We start from the raw sequence: 17,689 nt of genomic DNA, 5'->3' as shown, positions 1-17,689 counted from the left end.
GATAAGGAAATTTATATTTTGACACAAATCCACCTATACCAACCGAAAAGGAGCTGAAGCTGGAGTTCAGTCATGCATAGTCTTAGAACTAAGTACTTCAAGGGAGATAAAAATTCCATATCTAGAAACAATATTTCAGATCTCAGGCTAAACTGAAGCAGAAAATGCCTAGAAACAGTTTCCCATTCATAGTATCAATTATAAACTACCTTTGGAAAAAACTAACAAAAGATGTACAATACCCAGTTCTATTCAGGAAAACTATTTTTGACTCACATTCTTTAAATTGAAAATAAGAGTCATGTTTTCAAGAGATAGTTAAGCAGTTTTTTTCTAATCATAAAACATTATAGTAGAGATGGGCACCGGTGGCTTACATTTGTAATCCTTGCTACTTAGGAGGCAGAGATCAGGAGTACCAAGGTTTGAAGACAACTAGGGCAAATAGTTTGCGAGACCCTACCTTGAAAATATCCAACATTAAAAAAAAAAAACAGGGCTGGCAGAATGGCTTAAGTGGTAGGGTACCTGCCTAACAAGTTTGAGGCCCTGATTTCAAACCCCAGTACTGCCAAATATATATAATTATTTCTATTTGAAAACTCAGTGTAATTATTATGGAGGTAAGTGCAGTGCAAGAGTCATTTCTAAATGTGAGCAGTTAAGAAGAAGAGTGAGGCTAGGCTTTATATTATACTTAGTCTATAATGTAGAGAAATGGAGATCAGCATAGTAAAGTCTCTTAGAAAGCCAACACTGCAGAAAACTTTAGTTTTATATAATCCTATGTTTCCCACCTGGTCTGTTACAGAAAATCTGTTACTGTTTTCTGGTACACTGTAAATTGCAAAATATAATTTGGAAACACTGTTACATGTATTTAAATACCATTAATTCAGATACATGAGGTGCAAACATTTGTGTGATATGCCAAAAATCTCATGTATAGAATCGTTGTAAGAACAGTCATTGAAGAACATATAATAACTTAACAGTGGGCACTGATGGCTCATGCCTATGATCCTAGCTACTCTAGAGACAGATGAGGATTGCAACTAGAAGCCAGCCCAGACAAATAGCTCTCAAGACTTTATCTCAAAAATAACAAACACAAAAAAGGGCTGGTAGAGTGTCTCAAATGGCAGGTCACCTGCCTAGCAAGTTGAGGCCCTGAGTTCACATCCTGTACCATACCCCCCCCCAAAAAAAATGTAATAGCTTAAAATACCAAGCTAAAAAGAATTGAATATAGTGGTTTATTTTTACATAACTTATTTTGATACTATTCACTCCCCCCATCCTCATTGCAGTGGTTGTTAAACATATATTCTTCATCAGGTGTTTTCAAATATTTTTACCTGGTTTGTGGTTTATCACTTTCTTAACGGCATCTTATAAATAGCGGAAGCAGTGTACATCTGAGAATTCTTTGCCCAAACAAAGGTCACAGAGCTTTTTCTCCTGTGCTTAATTCCAGAAGTTTTACAGTCCTAGATTTCCAAATTCTTTTTTAATGCAGTTTTATAAACAACTTGGTACTTTTGCTTCATTGGGTCCTAATTGACATGTAGTTTTACAACTTCTTTTTCTTCCCTCAGTAATTCATTGTATCATGGCATTTTTATGTCTGTATAGTTAATTATTTTGAATAGCTTTGTAGTATTCCACCAGAGAATATATTGGAATTTATTTAGCTTTTTTTCTAATGTTTCAATGAACATTTGTCCAGGTTTTTCATATTGTAAATAATTCTCCAAGGTTTATTTTTAAATTCAGTTTGAATTTTAATTCCAACAAATTATTGTTTTAAAATAGAAACATTTCATCTTTATAGATTTTGAGATACTTAAAATTTTTAAATTGTAATGTACAGTATTGACTTTTCTTATTCAAATATGTAGTCAAAATGTTCAAGTAAAATTATGATGTAAATAATTGTTTTAAAATTTTGAAATACCTTTCTGTCTTCTCCCATACCACTGTTGGAATTTGCCTCCTTTTTGGTTTAAGCAGTCGTGATAGGCACATGTGCAAAGCTCTGTTGTACCACTGATTTCTCTTAATTCCTCAACTTACATGAGTTATTTGGCTACTTCTTCACCCCTTCCACTTTTTAAGTCAGTGGAAAAACTGATCTCTGTGAAGAGACAATACTACATAAATGTTTAGATTTGTGAAAGACCACTTCCTCAATGCTGATTTCTTTCCCTGAAATTAGATAGTATAAATTTGGGAAACAAAACTTCATGGTTTCTTTTTATTTGCTTAATGCTACTTTGTTTTTCTATGATAGATTCAAAAGCTTTGTGATCGAGTAGCTTCATCTACTTTACTGGATGATCGAAGAAATGCTGTGCGTGCTCTCAAATCGTTATCCAAGGTCTGTAACATTTTATAAATTATTAAGGTTTCTAAGTTGGATATAAATTCTTTTAATAGCATTTTTCTTCTTTTATGTGCAGAAATACCGCTTGGAAGTAGGAATCCAGGCTATGGAACATCTTATCCATGTTTTACAAACAGATCGGTAAGTCTTTATCGAATGACTTTTTTCCTCAATTTTTCTTGAACTTGTAGTTAATTGTGTTAGAGTTAACATCATTATTCCAGAGAATATTGACATACTAAAGCTATTAAGTTTTTACTCTCAGTTGTCATTTCAATAATATTTATTGAACACCAGGTACAAGCCACTGGGCCAATCATTAGGATAGATATAAAAATAAGATGAAGTAACTGCTAATTAAAGACTTAAGATTTGGGGTCTAAACTGAGCAAATGGATGTTTTGTTACTCACCTAGAAAGACTACTCTGTATAATAATACAATGTAAATACTATGGTATGTCAGTTATGTAGACTTCCTTTTTTTAGAGAAATACAACGTGCAAGTAAGAGCAAAGTGTTAAATCTGCTGTCTCCTCAAAGAAAGATGACTCAGCCTATGTTTAGCTCTTCCAATTTCTTTTTAGGAGATTTTATCTGCATCTTTAGTTTTAATTAACTATGCATTGATAGCTTTTATATCTTACCTCTGGTCAAATATGTCTTTTATGCATTAGTTGTTCATTATTTCTACCATCCCAAGATCCCTCATAGGACCTCAAATTCAAAATGTTCAGAGTTCATTTATCTCTGGTCCTCCTGCTCCTAACCCCTCTTTGCCCACTTCAACTGCCTGCTTCCCTGAGTCATCCCAGTAAGCAGTACCTCTCCATTTAAGCCAGAAATTGGAAGATTCATGCTGAATTCATCCCTCTACTTAACCCATTGTACCTTTGTAGACCAAAGAAAAACTGGAATATACACGATTTTTCTCTCTCTGTTTTGTTATCCTTAATTCTGGCACTTAGTATATCCATCACACAAACCATTTTCATAATCTTTTACTGTGTAAATAATGCGAACCATAACATCAAAATGTAGTGATTCAAGAACTATTTATTACCTCACAGCTCCTGTGCTCAGGAATTGAGGAGCAGTTTAACTAGGTAGATTTAATGTCTGTTATGGGGTTGCAGTAAAAATATCAATCAGGACTGTCTTCTGAAAGCTTGCCTGGGGCAGGGGGATCTTATTGCAAGATGGCTCACTCCCATTGTTTTTGGCCACCTTGCGGCTCTCTGTAGGATGCTTGAACATCTTCATGGTATGGTATCTGCCTGTAGAGCCGGTGATCCTAGAGAACAAAGAGAAAGCCAAAATGCTTGTTATGATTTAGTCTCACAAGGCATATACACTTCATTCCTCCACATTCCAGTTGTCAGAAGTAAGTTAATAAGTACTGCCTAAACTTAAGAGGAGGTTAATTTAGGTCCTACCTTTTGAAAAGCATCATATCAAAGAATTTTGGACATAGTTTAAAACTACCACCACCTTCAAAAACTATTTCCTTTGCCTCTGTTCTCTATCACTTACTGTGTTTAGTGTGTTTCACTAGCTCAGTATAGTGTGAAACTCAAATTACCTGAAGCAAAGAATGTAAGCTTTTTAAGGATCTGGGTATTTCCAATCTGTCTAATATCATAGCCCCCTTTTCAGTTATAGTGTAGTACCTGTTTGCTTAAACTACTTAGGATCTTTCTTCCTTTTCCCCAGATAGTATAGCTGATATCGACTACCTTTTCAAAACCAAATAAGCTTAATACATTTGAATAAAAGCATTGTTGATGTCAGGACTGTATTATTCACAGCATAGTCTCATAATTTTTTTCTTTTTGGCAATATGTGGTTTGAACTCAGGGCTTCACGCTTCCTAAGCAGGGGCTCTAACACTTGAGCCACTCCACCATCTCTGGGTTTTTTTGTACTGGGTGTTTTTGAGATAGGGTCTCACAAATTATTTGCCTGGGGCTGACTTTGAATCAAGATCCTCCTGATCTCTGCCTCCTGAGCAGCTAGGATATCAGAAGTAAGCCACTAGCACCCAACTTATAGTCTCATAGTTTTTGCTGACCCAGTTTGACTCCAATAGTCTCAATTTAGATCCAGCTATGAATTGCATGTTCTTTTGCTGACAGTTTAAATCTTGAATATGTTTCCTTAATTTCTAAAGCTTTTTCTGTGCATGTTCAATCATATAAATAGAGTATCATTATATACTTTCCAGGTAATGCTGTGGCGTTAGTTCCAGGATCTCAATTTGAACTGTTTGATGCTCTCATGGGGCCACATTCTTGCCATGCAGTAATGGTCACTTTCCTGAGACAGGCTGGACATTCATATCCTTTCATACTATGTGAGCACTTCCATTGGTTGTGGAATTTCTCTTTATGTCAGTTTCATAAGCAGAAAAATCCAGGGCTGTCATGTAGCTTGGGTAGTGCTTACTAGGTCACATCTTGCAGATTTCTTCTTCCACCAGTGCTGTAGCACATGCCAGGTGCTTCATAACCTTGGTCAAAATACTACAGCACATTCACCAAACTCTCTAACAACCCAGGGACCTTAAGTTCTCCTTGCTGTTTTGTGTGTGTGTGTGTGTGGTCCTAGGGATTGAAACCCATGACCTCAAACATACTAGGCAAGTGCTCTACCACTGACCTATACATCCAGCCCTTTATTTTATTTTATTTGTTTATTTAGTTATTTATTTGGGGGTTCGAACTCAGAGAATTGCACTTACTAGACAAGCATTCTACCACCTGAGCCAGACCCACATCCCTTTATCCCTATTTTATTTTATGACAGGGCTGCCTAGGCAGGCCTCAAACTTGTAATCCTTCTGCTTCAGCTTCTCAAGTGGCTGGGATTATAGGCATGTACCACCATGCTAGATTTGTCTTTTTTTTTTTTTAAATGGCCATCCTAGTGGATACAAAGTGATATTCTCCCTCTCCCAAGGAACTGGGGATTGATCCCAGGGCCTTGTGCTTGCTAGGCAAGTACTATGACTTAGCTAGAATTCCTAACACCAAAAGTTGGTATTTCTTAATTTCATTTTTTGATTGTGGTTTTGATTTGCGTTTTCTTGATGACTGATAATGTTGATCATCTCTTCATGTGTGTACTGACAATTTTAATATCTGTTACTGACATTTGTTTTCATAGTTTGCCCATTTTTTAAATTGGTTTAGTCATCTTTTATTATTGAGTTATAGTAGTTTTTTATTTATTCTGGATATAAGTCCCTTTTTAGATATATTGTCTTCAGATATTTTCTTTAATTCTGTGGATTGCTTTTCACTTTCTTGATTGTGTCCTTTAAAGCACAAAAGTTTTTAATTTTGATGAAGTCCAGTTTTATCCTTTATTTATTTTTTTTGTGGTACCAGTGCTTGAGCTTAGGGCCTACACCTTAAGTCATTTCACCAGTCCTTTTTCTGTTAAGTATTTTCAGAATAGGGTCTCAGGAACTATTTGCCTGGCTGACTGCTAACTGTGATCATCTCTGGATCTCTGCCTCCTGCATAGCTAGAATTACAGATGTGAGCCACCAGCACCCGGCTCCAATTTTATTTTTTGTTGTGCTTTTGGTGTCCTACCTTTAAAAAAAATAAAAATCCTAATACAAAATTTAGCCATTACGTTTAGGTCTTCCATTCATTTTGAGTTGATTTTTATATGAGGGATCTAATTTCATTCTTTTCATGTGTAGGTCTCTAACTGACCCTGTGCCACTTGTTAAAGAAACTTTTCTTCCTCTTTGAATGGTCTCGGTTGAAATAAATGTTACTGTTTCTTTCCATTAACTAATTAGAATAACTAAATAGAATAGACTTTCCATTCTATTTAGTTGAGCTATTTGTGTTTTCTTTTTCTTCCCTTTTTTTTTTTTTTGGGTGGGATTGGGTTTGAACTCAGGTCTTTGTGCTTGCAAAGCAGACATTCTGCCACTGAGCCACATCTCCAGTCCATTTTGCTGTGGTTATTTTGGTGATGGGGGTCTTACAAACTATTTGCCCAGTCTAATCTTGAATAATGATTAATAAAGATTAATCCTAAGTAGTTAGGATTACAGGCGTGAGCCACAGGCCCCCGGTTTATATGTCTGTTCTTATCCCAGTGCCACACATCCCCCACTCTATACTGGGATTTAACCCTGGTCCTTAATGCATATTAGACAAGTGCTCTACCATTGAGCTATATTCCCAGCTCTAGTCTTGATTACTGTGACTTTGTTCTTAAGTTTTGAACTCAGGAAGTATAAGTCCTTCAACTTTGTTGTTCCAGTTCAAGATTGTTTTGGTTATTCTGTGCCTTTCCATATAACTTTTTATGATCAGTCTGTTCTGTCAGTGTCTGTAAAAATGGCAGTTAGGATTTTGATAGGAATTGTGTTGAATCCATTCTCAAATCAGGTACCTTTTTTAGTAAAATTTAAAATAAATTTTATTTATTCCTGTCTTTTTGATGTTATTTAAATGAAATTGTTTTCTTAGTTTCATTTTCAAATTGTTCAATTTTTGTATATTGAGCTTGAATTCTGTGACTGCTGAATTTAGTAGTTATACAGTTTTTAGTGGATTCCTTAGAATTTTCTATGTCAAAGATAGCTCATCTGAGAATAGGTGTAGTTTTATTTCTTCCTTTCCATATCTATGCCTTTTATTTCATTTTCTTGTATATCGTTCTAGCTAAAATTTCTATTTCAGTGTTGGATAGAAGTAGTAAGAGGGGGCATTGCTGTCATATTCTTGTTCTTAGAGGAAAAGCATTCAGTCTTTCACCAGTATGTACAGTTGTGGGTTTTTTGCTTTGTTTTGTTTTGGCGTAATAATGGGGATCAAAGCAAGGGCCTTGTACTTGCTAAGCAAGTTCTCTACCACTGAACTACATCCCTAGCTAACTCTGAGTTGTAGAGTTTTTGTAGGTACCCTTTATCATGTTGAGGGAGTTCTCCTGTATTCCTGGTTTCTCAGTCATCTCTTGTCAGATACCCTTCAAAATTTCTCATGTGGAGTTTTTATAGGTACCCTTTATCATATTGAGGGAGTTCTCCTGTATTCCTGGTTTCTCAGTCTTCTCTTGTCAGATACCCTTCAAAATTTCTCACAAACAAAACAATAATAATTTGTGTAAAAACCCAGTTCATCCAATATTTACATCCTGTGATTGTAACCCTCTTTGTCTGTTGTCTTTGTTTTCATCTATCACTGCTGATGACTTCATCACATTCACTGGATCTTTCAGACCTGTATTTTACTCTTGCTACTTAGGGTACTATCATCATCCTATATGATTTCAAAATTTGTCTATAAGCAATTACAGAATCTTATACTTCCTACTCTTACAAGTTGTATGTATTTTCCATGAGATGCTTTCTTAGGAGAATAAAGTGTAGAAAAGGGTAGTCCATCCACATCTACAGATAACGTTATTTTTATATAGATGTACACATGCATAAAATTAACCATATTTTGCTGTCTTTTTTTTTTTATTGTTGTTTTTGGTGGTGCTGGAGTTTGAACTCAGGACCTTCCACCTGCCTGCAAGTGCTCTACCACTTAGCCATGCCCCCAGCCCAATTTTGGTGGTTTTAAAGTTTATCGTACAAGTTTATATATATACATATATATATTTTTTTATGTGTGTGTATATATATATGTGTATATGTATATATACACACACGTATACACATAATATATTTTGCTAAATGGAATTATTCCGTCCATTAATTTTTTGATTCAATTTTTTTCTACTTGGCATTATATTATGGTTTTTTAAATTACCATGCCATTAAATATTCTTTGAAAATACAATTTTTTCATTTCTGTTTTATATGTATGGATTTGCCATACTCTAATTTTGATTGTTAGGCATTTAGGTTGTTTCTAAATTTTTACAATTATAGATGATAAGCCTTTACACTTTCTTTTTTTTTTTTTGGTTCTGGGGATTGAACTCAGGGCCTACACCTCGAGCCACTCCACCAGCCCTTTTTTTTTTTGTGATGGATTTTTCCCAGATAGGGTCTCATGAACTGTTTCCCCAGTCTGCTTTGAATCGTGATCCTCCTGATCTCTGCCTCCTGAGTAGCTAGGATTACAGGCATGAGCCACTGGCGCCCAACCCTTTACACATTCTTTACAGTGATACTTAAGTAGGTTTTTAGAAATGGAATTTCATATGGTTTTGCTAAATAACTGTATAAACTTGGTTATAATGGTTTACACTCTAGCCAGCAGTGTATAAGTATAATAAATTTCTTTTTTCCAGTTCGGATTCTGAAATAATAGGTTATGCTTTGGACACACTGTATAATATAATATCTAATGATGAAGAAGAAGAAGTAGGTAAGTTTCCAGTATTTTATTGTTTTTTTTTTACAAAACTGAGTTGTGCCAATTTTGCTGATATAAAGTTGATTTTATTTTATAAGTTTATACATAAGATTTTTTCTTCTTTTTAAATTATTTTTTTAAATCAATGAAAACATTGAAACTATTCCTTAAAAAGTAACTCTAGGATGATGCTAATTTGTTTGGAAATTATGATGAGATGTAATAAGATCCTTCCTTTTTTTTCTATTTATTTTATTTTAAGAGACAAGGTCTCACTGTATAGCCCAGGGTGACTTTGAACTTGAGATTCTCCTGCCTTGACCTCCCAAGTGCCAGAATTATAGATGTGTATCACCATGCTTTTTGTTGTTAGGGCTTCCTTTTGTTGTTGTTGTTTCGGGTTCGATCTGAGGGCTTCCAGCTTGTTAGGCAGGTACTGTACCATTTGAGCCATGCCCTGGTTCTTTTGTACTTAAGTTATTTTTCAGATAAGTTCTTGGACTTTTTGCCTGACTGTGGCATCATCCAATCTATGCCTGTTGAATAGCTGGGATTACAGATATATGCCACCACACCTAGCTAACTTTTTTGCTCTGGTAGGCCTAAAACTATGATCCTCCCAATCTCCATCTCCAAGTAGCTGGGAGATCTTTCTTTTTCAAATGTATTTTTCCCCTCTTTGTATTTGGTTCTAATTAGACAGGATGTATATTAACCAGTTCTGAGTTAAATAACCCCTTGTGGCTATTCATTGAAAATCAAACTATTTCATATATGGTATGTGTGTGTGTGTGTGTGTGTGTGTGTGTGTTACTGTCTGGTAAGTAGTATAAAGTTAGAAGATGTTTTTTCCTGATCATATTTACACTTTTTACGTAAGACTTATGTTAACTTATAAAGAGCAACAATTTTACTAAATTTAGAAAGATGTTTTATTTTTGTTTTTTTTTCACTTACATTAAGTCTATTTGGTATGAAATTATTGAATCAGTTTGAAATCCACTCATTTCTTTGGCACAGCCTCCTATTCCTTTCTCATTTCAAAACACTTGGATATGTAAAGTAAGGTAGCCTTCATTTACCTTACTTTATTATCACTACTTGAGATGCTTGACTGGATGTCTGTACATTTTCTTCTATATATTGCAAAAATATATGCACCAAGTAACATTTCACAGTACTGATGAAGAGTGCATTCCTCATACTGTAGGACACAGTACATTTTTCATTATTTTAGAAAGAAGGACATTCATTTGTTTTATAAATCTAATTTATATTGAAATCATATGACAACATAAAGAAATACAGATGTATATTGACTTTGCTCATATTTCATTAAGATAAAACTAAAGCAAGAATCTGTGTAGATGTTAACCCCTAGTAATAGGAAAATTTGAAATGAGGTTGTATTGAATAGCCATAATCCCTTAGGCTTAAATATACTTCTTCAAATTTTATTTCTCTGTAATTTCTAGTTTACAATTTTTATTAATTTCTCTGGGGTGAAAAATATTTAGTAAACATAATTTGGTACCCATGAAAGAGGAGATTATTGGTCACCTAATGATACTTAGATACAAAACACAAAAGAACATATTTTGAAGAAAAAGATACTTACTTCCCTTAATTGTTTCTAAGACGAGAAAATTAGATGCAACACACTGGTTCAAACATGTTAAAGAAAAAGACTTTTTTTTTTTTGCAGAGGTCGGAAAGATTTTATTTGTAGAGAAGAGAAGAGAAAGACTGCATATTGGGGAATGCAGGGGGACCTGGAAACTGGTGATCCCCAGGGTCAGGGTGGGGAATGGGGTTTCATAGACTTTTTTGCATTGCCTAAGGGCAGAGATGCCTTTCAGATGCAGACGGGCATTCCCTAGGGAGAAGAAGTGTCTCGACCTTCCACGGTCTGTCCTTCAATACATCTGAGGTGCAGCAGATGAAAGTTCTTAGAACTTGTTTTTTGTTTTGTTTTAATTTCCTTTAGGTATTTGGGCTTTTTTTTTTTTTTTTAAGTAGGTGCTAGGAATGTGCTCTTTATTTTTGATTCAGCATCCAACAGTCTTCTGGATCAACAGTGGGAAAAAAATTTTGGGGGGGTGGTACTGGGGATTAAACATGGCCTCATGCTTACTAAACAGACTCTCTACCATTTGAGCCACTCTGCCAGCCCAAAAAAGTGTTTTTGATAAACACTCCTAGAATAACCTTTCTTAGGGACATTATCTTCTGAAACTACTTGTTCCGAGTCAATTTTTAAAATGTGCCCTTCAGTTCTATTGTTAATACTTTTTTTTTACTGTTTCATTTAAGTAGTTGACAAAATGAACACTATTTTTAGAGTTCTTTTATCTTGAGAATATTTTATGGCCATTTATGATAAATTTGTCTCATACCCCTAAAGATATAGCATATTCTATATCCTTTTCTCTCTTTTAGAATATCTCATGTATTTGACTAAAATGAATGAGTCTCCTTTCCAAGAGATTGTATTGCTTATTTGACCTTTTAAAGCTTTTTTTTTAATGTGTATACATCTACATAAAAAACTATTTTCTTTGTTACCTACTTTTCATTTATTTATTTTTGTCACTTTTCAGATGATGTTAAAGGTAAAAGATTGCATTTACAAACGCATGATGCTTTTAGGCATAATATCTGATAATATAAAAGGACACTGTCAAATGATATTCTGGCTGATAAAAATGCAGATTTTTTCATCAAATCAGAATTCCTTATTAAAGAGAAATAGCTGATAATCTTATGTTGCTGTTGTCTCTTATAGTTACTAAATCTTTTTACCATCTAGAACACAAAAATATTCTATCTAGTACATCTTTTAAAAAAATTAAAGCTTTTTCTCTGGTAGAACAGTGTATTCAAAATTATTTGTGTCTACTTCCTGGAAAAATGTTTTAGTTTATTTAAACTTGGTACATGTAATATATATATGCATGCATATATATCATGCATATTTACCTGTATTTAATGAGAACTAGAAGGTATTCCAGTTTAGAGCATACATGCTTATTGATATTGTCCCTTTAAAGCAGTGCATGCCCAGTAATATTCTGATTACTGACATTTTTTACAATAATTCATACAACTCTTTAAATTTTTCTTTTCTCTAATGGTCTGTTTCAAGTTCTATTAACTTTTAACAGTGGTATTTCTTTTCCTCATAACATTCAAGTTTTATTTTCTTTTATTTTACTAGTTTTCTGAGATTTTCTTTTAAATGAGGAATGAAATATTCCTATCTAAAGTAGATTTAAAATGTTACATAACAAAGTTGACTATAACTAACAAAAAATTAACAAAGAAACTAACTTACTAAGATATGTATCATTACCTTTTGTGACATTTGAATCCCTACTTGAAATCAGAGAATTGTGCTTTGACTCTTGTCAAGCTGTTTCCTTTTTGGATGGTACAGATCAGTAGTTTTTTCTATTATTTTTTTCTCATATTTGTATAGAGCTTTAAATTTCACAGAGTCCTTTCATGTCTATTATCTTACTTTATCCTCATAGGAGAATTAAGCTTGTGAGGTAGGTGTTACTTTTCTCTGTACTAAAGATGAAAAAATAATGAAACCCCAGAAATTGTCATTTATATGGTATGATGCAGTTAATGGAAGTACAATATTTCTCACTGTCCTTTTTAAGTATTCGTAGGTTTTCAATTGAATAAATTGTGGTAAAATTTTTTTTCTGACCTAAAATTCTTTATTACATTATGTAATTTACATAATTGGTTGATAAGATTTAGATAAACATTAAAATACATAGGCATGGCTATATATTTTAAAAGTAAAAGATTACCGTTTATTCCCTTTCTTTGAATTAGGACTACTATCATTAAAATATCTCCTTTTATAAAGCAGTTTTGTTCTTCATAATATTGTTTGTGAACTTGGTATGGAATGGAGTGCCAAAGAAAGATCCAGAAATGTTTTTAAATAATGTTTACACTTTTGGAAAAAGTACAATTATAAACTTTTTTAAAATAAATGTATCAAATATGTATTTAGCCAGTCATATAACAATTCTGAAAAGTTTTCAGAGGTATATAAGGACTTTAAAAAGTAGTCTTTCCTTTTACATAATCTATTTTAGGTTTATTTTTACTCTGGTAACAAAGGACCATTTCATTTTTATTCTTTTACTTATAGCAAAGGGTCATTTACTTTTACAGGTTATGATAAGTATAGCATATAATATATAAACTATAGGATGTAAAAAATGAAGTCAGCTGTAGCTATTGTAACAAGTATCCAGAAGTTAATGAAAGAGGATGGTTTACTTGTCTCATACCTTTGATTAAATGTGTAATAGATATTATTTCTCATAGTTGTAGTTTTGGTTTACAACTTTTAGATACAACTAATGTAGTAGTTTACAGTAATTTTAGCTTAATAACCACTAAAAGCTTTTGTGTGTTATCTTAATTGCTTAGCAAATTTGGGGCACTCCTTTAAATTTTTGAAGTGCTGTCCTGTGGCTGTGTCTTAAAAAAAAGTAGAGTGTCTCGTCAACAGTCAGAATCAATACTGACAGTCTTAAATCAGAAGGAACCATTCATCCTTGGAACAGGACCATCTCTTACTAGTTCTATTAAAAATGTAGACCTTGGACTAGGGGTGTAGCCCAGTGGTACAGCAGTTGCCTAGCATGCATGAGGCCCTGAGTTCAAACCCCAGCACCACACACATAAGAAAAGCAAATATAGACCATAATTATATACTGATAAGTTATAATGTATTTTTTATGATACAGAATAAATTAAAAATATTAATTCTAGTTCTTGTGCTTAATGCAAACATTGAATTAAACTTCTTCTGTTATTCAACTTGCATTTCTGAAAGTGTAGCACAAAGGTTCTAGAGAGGGCTCTGTATAAAAGAAGTTAATAGTTAAATAAATGTGGCATGCAGTGTTCCTTCTGAAGCTCCATAAACTTCATGTGAGAATAGTAAGCACTGAGAAGCCTGCGGCGAAGAAGCCTGGTAAGCTTAGCTTTCCCCATAGGTGCTTTACCCACAGGTACTTGCTCTGCCACATAACTATCAACATGCTGCACTACCTTGCATTTTGAAAAATACTAACCAAGATTTAAACCCCTGGAATAGTTTTGTCTTTACCTACATATCAATATTACAACTTTTAACAAAGCATTTCATTCATCATAGGATGAATTCCATCAAGTCTATATATTTTTCCCCCTTCATTTTTATATTAGCTAAGAATTTTTAATAGTTCCCCAAATATCAGTGGACTTTTACTTCGCGCTTTTCTCTAGAAGTCACGAACTTTTGGCCTAAGGACATTGTCTGTCTTGTAGGCAAGATTGTTTCATAAATTTACTATTTTAAATTATTTGAATCAATTGCCAGTATTACACATTGGGAACTTTCACATCTTTTTTTTTTATTAGAGATTTATAACACCTGGGCCAGCATTCCCACATGGCTGTTGTTCATTGGAGCTGAGGAACTGCTGCCTCCCTTAGGCCATATCCTTCCCACCCTCCCTGTTGTGTTGCACTCAGCCTGCTTCCCTCACTCATTACTTTCTTGTCCCTGTGGTTGAGCTCACATTCTCTAATATAGTCACACCACTCAGATAAAAGCAGTTACACTATACACTGTTTTTTAAAGCATGATCACAATAGTTATATACACAAATATTATCTCAGTTGACAAATATAGATGTATACAATTAGAAAATAAACCTTAAAAGTGATTGAGTCAACATATTGCTATAATCTTAATTTCTAGAGACAGAAAAGACTAAGAGGGAAAGAGTGTATTACTTGTCTTTTGAAGTGTTTATTTGATTGAGTGAGCAAGTGAAACAGTCTTGCTATTTGAGGCTGGGCTCAAACTCCTGGACTCAAGGGATCCTCCTGTCTCAACCTTCCAAGTAGCCGGGACTACAGGCATGTATCACCACAACCGTTATATTGTTACTTGTCTTCTAAATACAGATTTCTCATGCATTTGGAGAGCTGCTGATTTGTCACATGTTCCCCGTGGACTACTTTTAATTCCATTTTCTTGGCTTTTTTTGTTTGTTTGTTTTTTGGTGTTGGGGATCAAACCCAGGGCCTTGCACTACCACTGAGCTAAATTCTGTATTAGAATTTGGCTGGATATTTGTCCCTTGTATGGTCCCCCACATAACCACAGTTTATTAGGATTTTGGGGTGGCTTTAAAGAGAGAGGCCCATTACCCCACCAAATCTCTGTGATATTTCACTGGGCACATGGCATTTACTACACTGGAAATCAGGGCTCCTATTCATAGCTGATTCTAAAGAGAAACATTTTTTAAAGATTTTATCAGCTTTCATATTCTCATATCTTTTTCACTTTCTGTACAGTCTCCCTTTCCATGGTCACATCAACTTGCACATAAAATGGGAAGGGCCCACAGTTTTTGCTGTGTACCTCGTACAAGGTTTTGATTTTGGTTTTCGTTTTCAACTCCAATCATAAATTCACCTTTGAGCTTTGAAAGTCCCAATTTACCAAGCAAGATTTTACTTTAGGGTTCTGTGACTAGTTAAAACACAGAATTTTATCAGCTCTCAAAAGAACAAAAGGAAATTTTTTTTTTTTTGGTGGCACTGGGGTTTGAACTCAGGGTGCCATGCTTACTGGACAGACACTCTACCACTTGAGCCACTCTGCCAGCCCCAAAAGGAAATTCTTTATGCAGAGATCCGTAGCACAGAATGTTCTTTGAAACTACTCTAGTTGTATTTGAATATTAGGCTTTCTTAGGATTAAATTAGGCATTTGGAGCACTAAACTTCTGCTGCCTTATATAATACCCTCAACATGTCAGTGAGCATGCAGTATCATGATGGTAGCTTTCTCTCCCCCCTTTGATGGGACTGGAATTTCAACTTAAGGTTTCATCCTTGCAAAGCAGGTGTTCTACCACTTGAGCCATGCCTCCAGTCTGTTTTGCTCTGGTTATTTTGAAGTTGGGGGAGGGTCCCTCAAACTATTTGGACTGGCCTTGAACCTTAATCCTCCTGATCTCAGCCTCCCAAGTAGCCAGGATTACAGCCAAAAGCCACTGCTTCCCAGCTATGATGGTAGCTTTTAAGTGACTTCTTTTTTAATCCTTTCATTCCTCTCTACCTGTTTGGTACTACTTGGGTTGAACTCGGGGTCTTGAGCTTACTAGCCAGGCTCCCTATCGCTTGAGACATGCCCCCAGCCCTTAATTTGGTTAATTTTTAAATAGGGTCCCACATTTGTGCCTAGACTTACCTAGACTGTGATCCTCTTATTTATGACTCCCTTGTAGATGGGGTGAAAGATGCACACCACCATGCCCAACTTTTATTGATGAAGATAGGGTCTTTAGAAACAGCTAGCCTTGAACTGTGATTCTTCTGATCTCTGATCTCTGCCTCCCGCATAGCTAGGATTGCAGCCTGGAGCTACCATGCACAGCTCTTCAGAATTGTTTTAACTGTTTTAGATTCTTTCTTTTTGCATATTACTTTTAGAATCAGCCTGTAAATGTTACCAACAAAAGGCCAGCTGAGATTTTGACTGAGGTTCTGTTGACTGTCTAGCTTGATTTCAGGAAAACTGACATCTTTTTTTTTTTTTTTAATGGAACGCCTCACACATTTGTGTGTAATCCTTGTGCAGGGGCCATGCTAGTCTTTGTATCATTCTAATTGTAGTGTATGTGTTGCTGAAGCGAGTATAGGAAAACTGACATCTTAACAGTTTTGTGGCTTATAATATAAGAATATAGTATATCTTTTTACTTACTTAGGTTTTCTTGTAGCGTTTTCACAGTGTAAGTTGTGTATACATCTTGTCAAATTTATCCTTTCTGATGCTGTTGTAAATAGTACTGTTTTTTAAATTTTAATTTCTAATTGTTCATTGCTAATAAATAGAAATATAGCTAAATACAATTTTGTATATTGAATCTTTTTTTTTTTTTTTTTGGCAGTACTGGGGTTTGAACTCAAGGTCTTGTGCTTGCACTCTACCACTTAAGCTATGTACCACCTTTTATCTTACAGATTTGCTAACCTCCCCCACCTTTTTTTTTTCAGTGGTGGCAGTAGGAGCCAGGAGCACTCTACCACTTAGTCACATTTCCAGCTGCCACCTGCTACCACACACACACACAAACACACACATTAACAACTGCCAAAATGTTTTTCAAGGCAATGTAATATTTTATTATATACATACATATGTCACAGTTTTTTTCAGTGCATTGCTTCATACATGCTGAGCGAGTGCTTTGCCACTAGCCTGCATCCCAGCTGTTAAGCTCACTTACTAATTCTAATAATGTTTTTGTAGATTCCATAAGATTTTCCACATAAACATGACAGTTTTACTTTTTCCTTTCTCTGAGCCTTTTATTTCTTGTCCTACTTCACAACACTGAGCAGAATCTTTATTACAGTGTGGCTAGAATTGTTGAGAGTGGGCATTCTTAGCTTCTTCCTGAACTTAAGGGGAAAGCATTCAGTCCTTCACCACTAGGCAGGATGTTAGCTTTATGTTTTTTTAATGTCCTTGTCATCTAGTTTTCTTACTTTAAGTATCATTTATCTATTTACCTTTCTAGTGCTTGTATCCATCCCAGGCCTCTGCACTGACACTCTTCTTACATTTATCCATCTGCTAACTTGATACTTCCTTTGGATTTTCATAAGGGTCTCAAACTTAACATTCAAAATCAAACATGTGATTGTATCCTAACTTGCTTCTCCCTGTGTTTCCCATCTCAGTAAATGGTGTTTCTATCTTCCCAGTTTTTCAGACCTAAATCTTGGATCATTTAAAAAAATTTCTCATACCCCTCTATGTATATTTGAGCAAGCCCTGTTCCCTCTGTTTTCATTAAAATATTTTGACCTCTAACCTTGCTTATTGCCTCCTGACCTGTTACCTTGCTTCCTTTGCTGCCTGAC

The 17,689-nt window shown here is 34.7% G+C and overlaps 1 protein-coding gene and 1 pseudogene across 4 annotated transcripts in view; one reads left to right on the top strand and one right to left on the bottom strand.

Annotated features, from left to right (window-relative positions):
• Positions 1-17,689, top strand: part of Uso1 (USO1 vesicle transport factor) — a 63,962-nt gene that overhangs the window by 11,679 nt on the left and 34,594 nt on the right. For all 4 annotated transcript variants that reach the window (XM_074041990.1, XM_074041987.1, XM_020182906.2 and 1 more), the window contains exons 2-4: positions 2,294-2,380; positions 2,463-2,527; positions 8,658-8,734. In XM_074041990.1, the coding sequence (XP_073898091.1) occupies positions 2,493-2,527; positions 8,658-8,734 (112 nt within the window). In that variant the 5' untranslated portion in view covers positions 2,294-2,380; positions 2,463-2,492. The remainder of the gene's footprint in view (positions 1-2,293; positions 2,381-2,462; positions 2,528-8,657; positions 8,735-17,689) is intronic.
• On the bottom strand, positions 16,353-16,452 carry LOC141411201 (U6 spliceosomal RNA; annotated as a pseudogene).

This window comes from Castor canadensis, chromosome 9, assembly GCF_047511655.1.
Source record: "Castor canadensis chromosome 9, mCasCan1.hap1v2, whole genome shotgun sequence".
Taxonomy (NCBI): Eukaryota; Metazoa; Chordata; class Mammalia; order Rodentia; family Castoridae; genus Castor; species Castor canadensis.
Note: the sequence above shows the minus strand (reverse complement) of the source record. Positions and strands in the feature narration are given on the sequence as shown.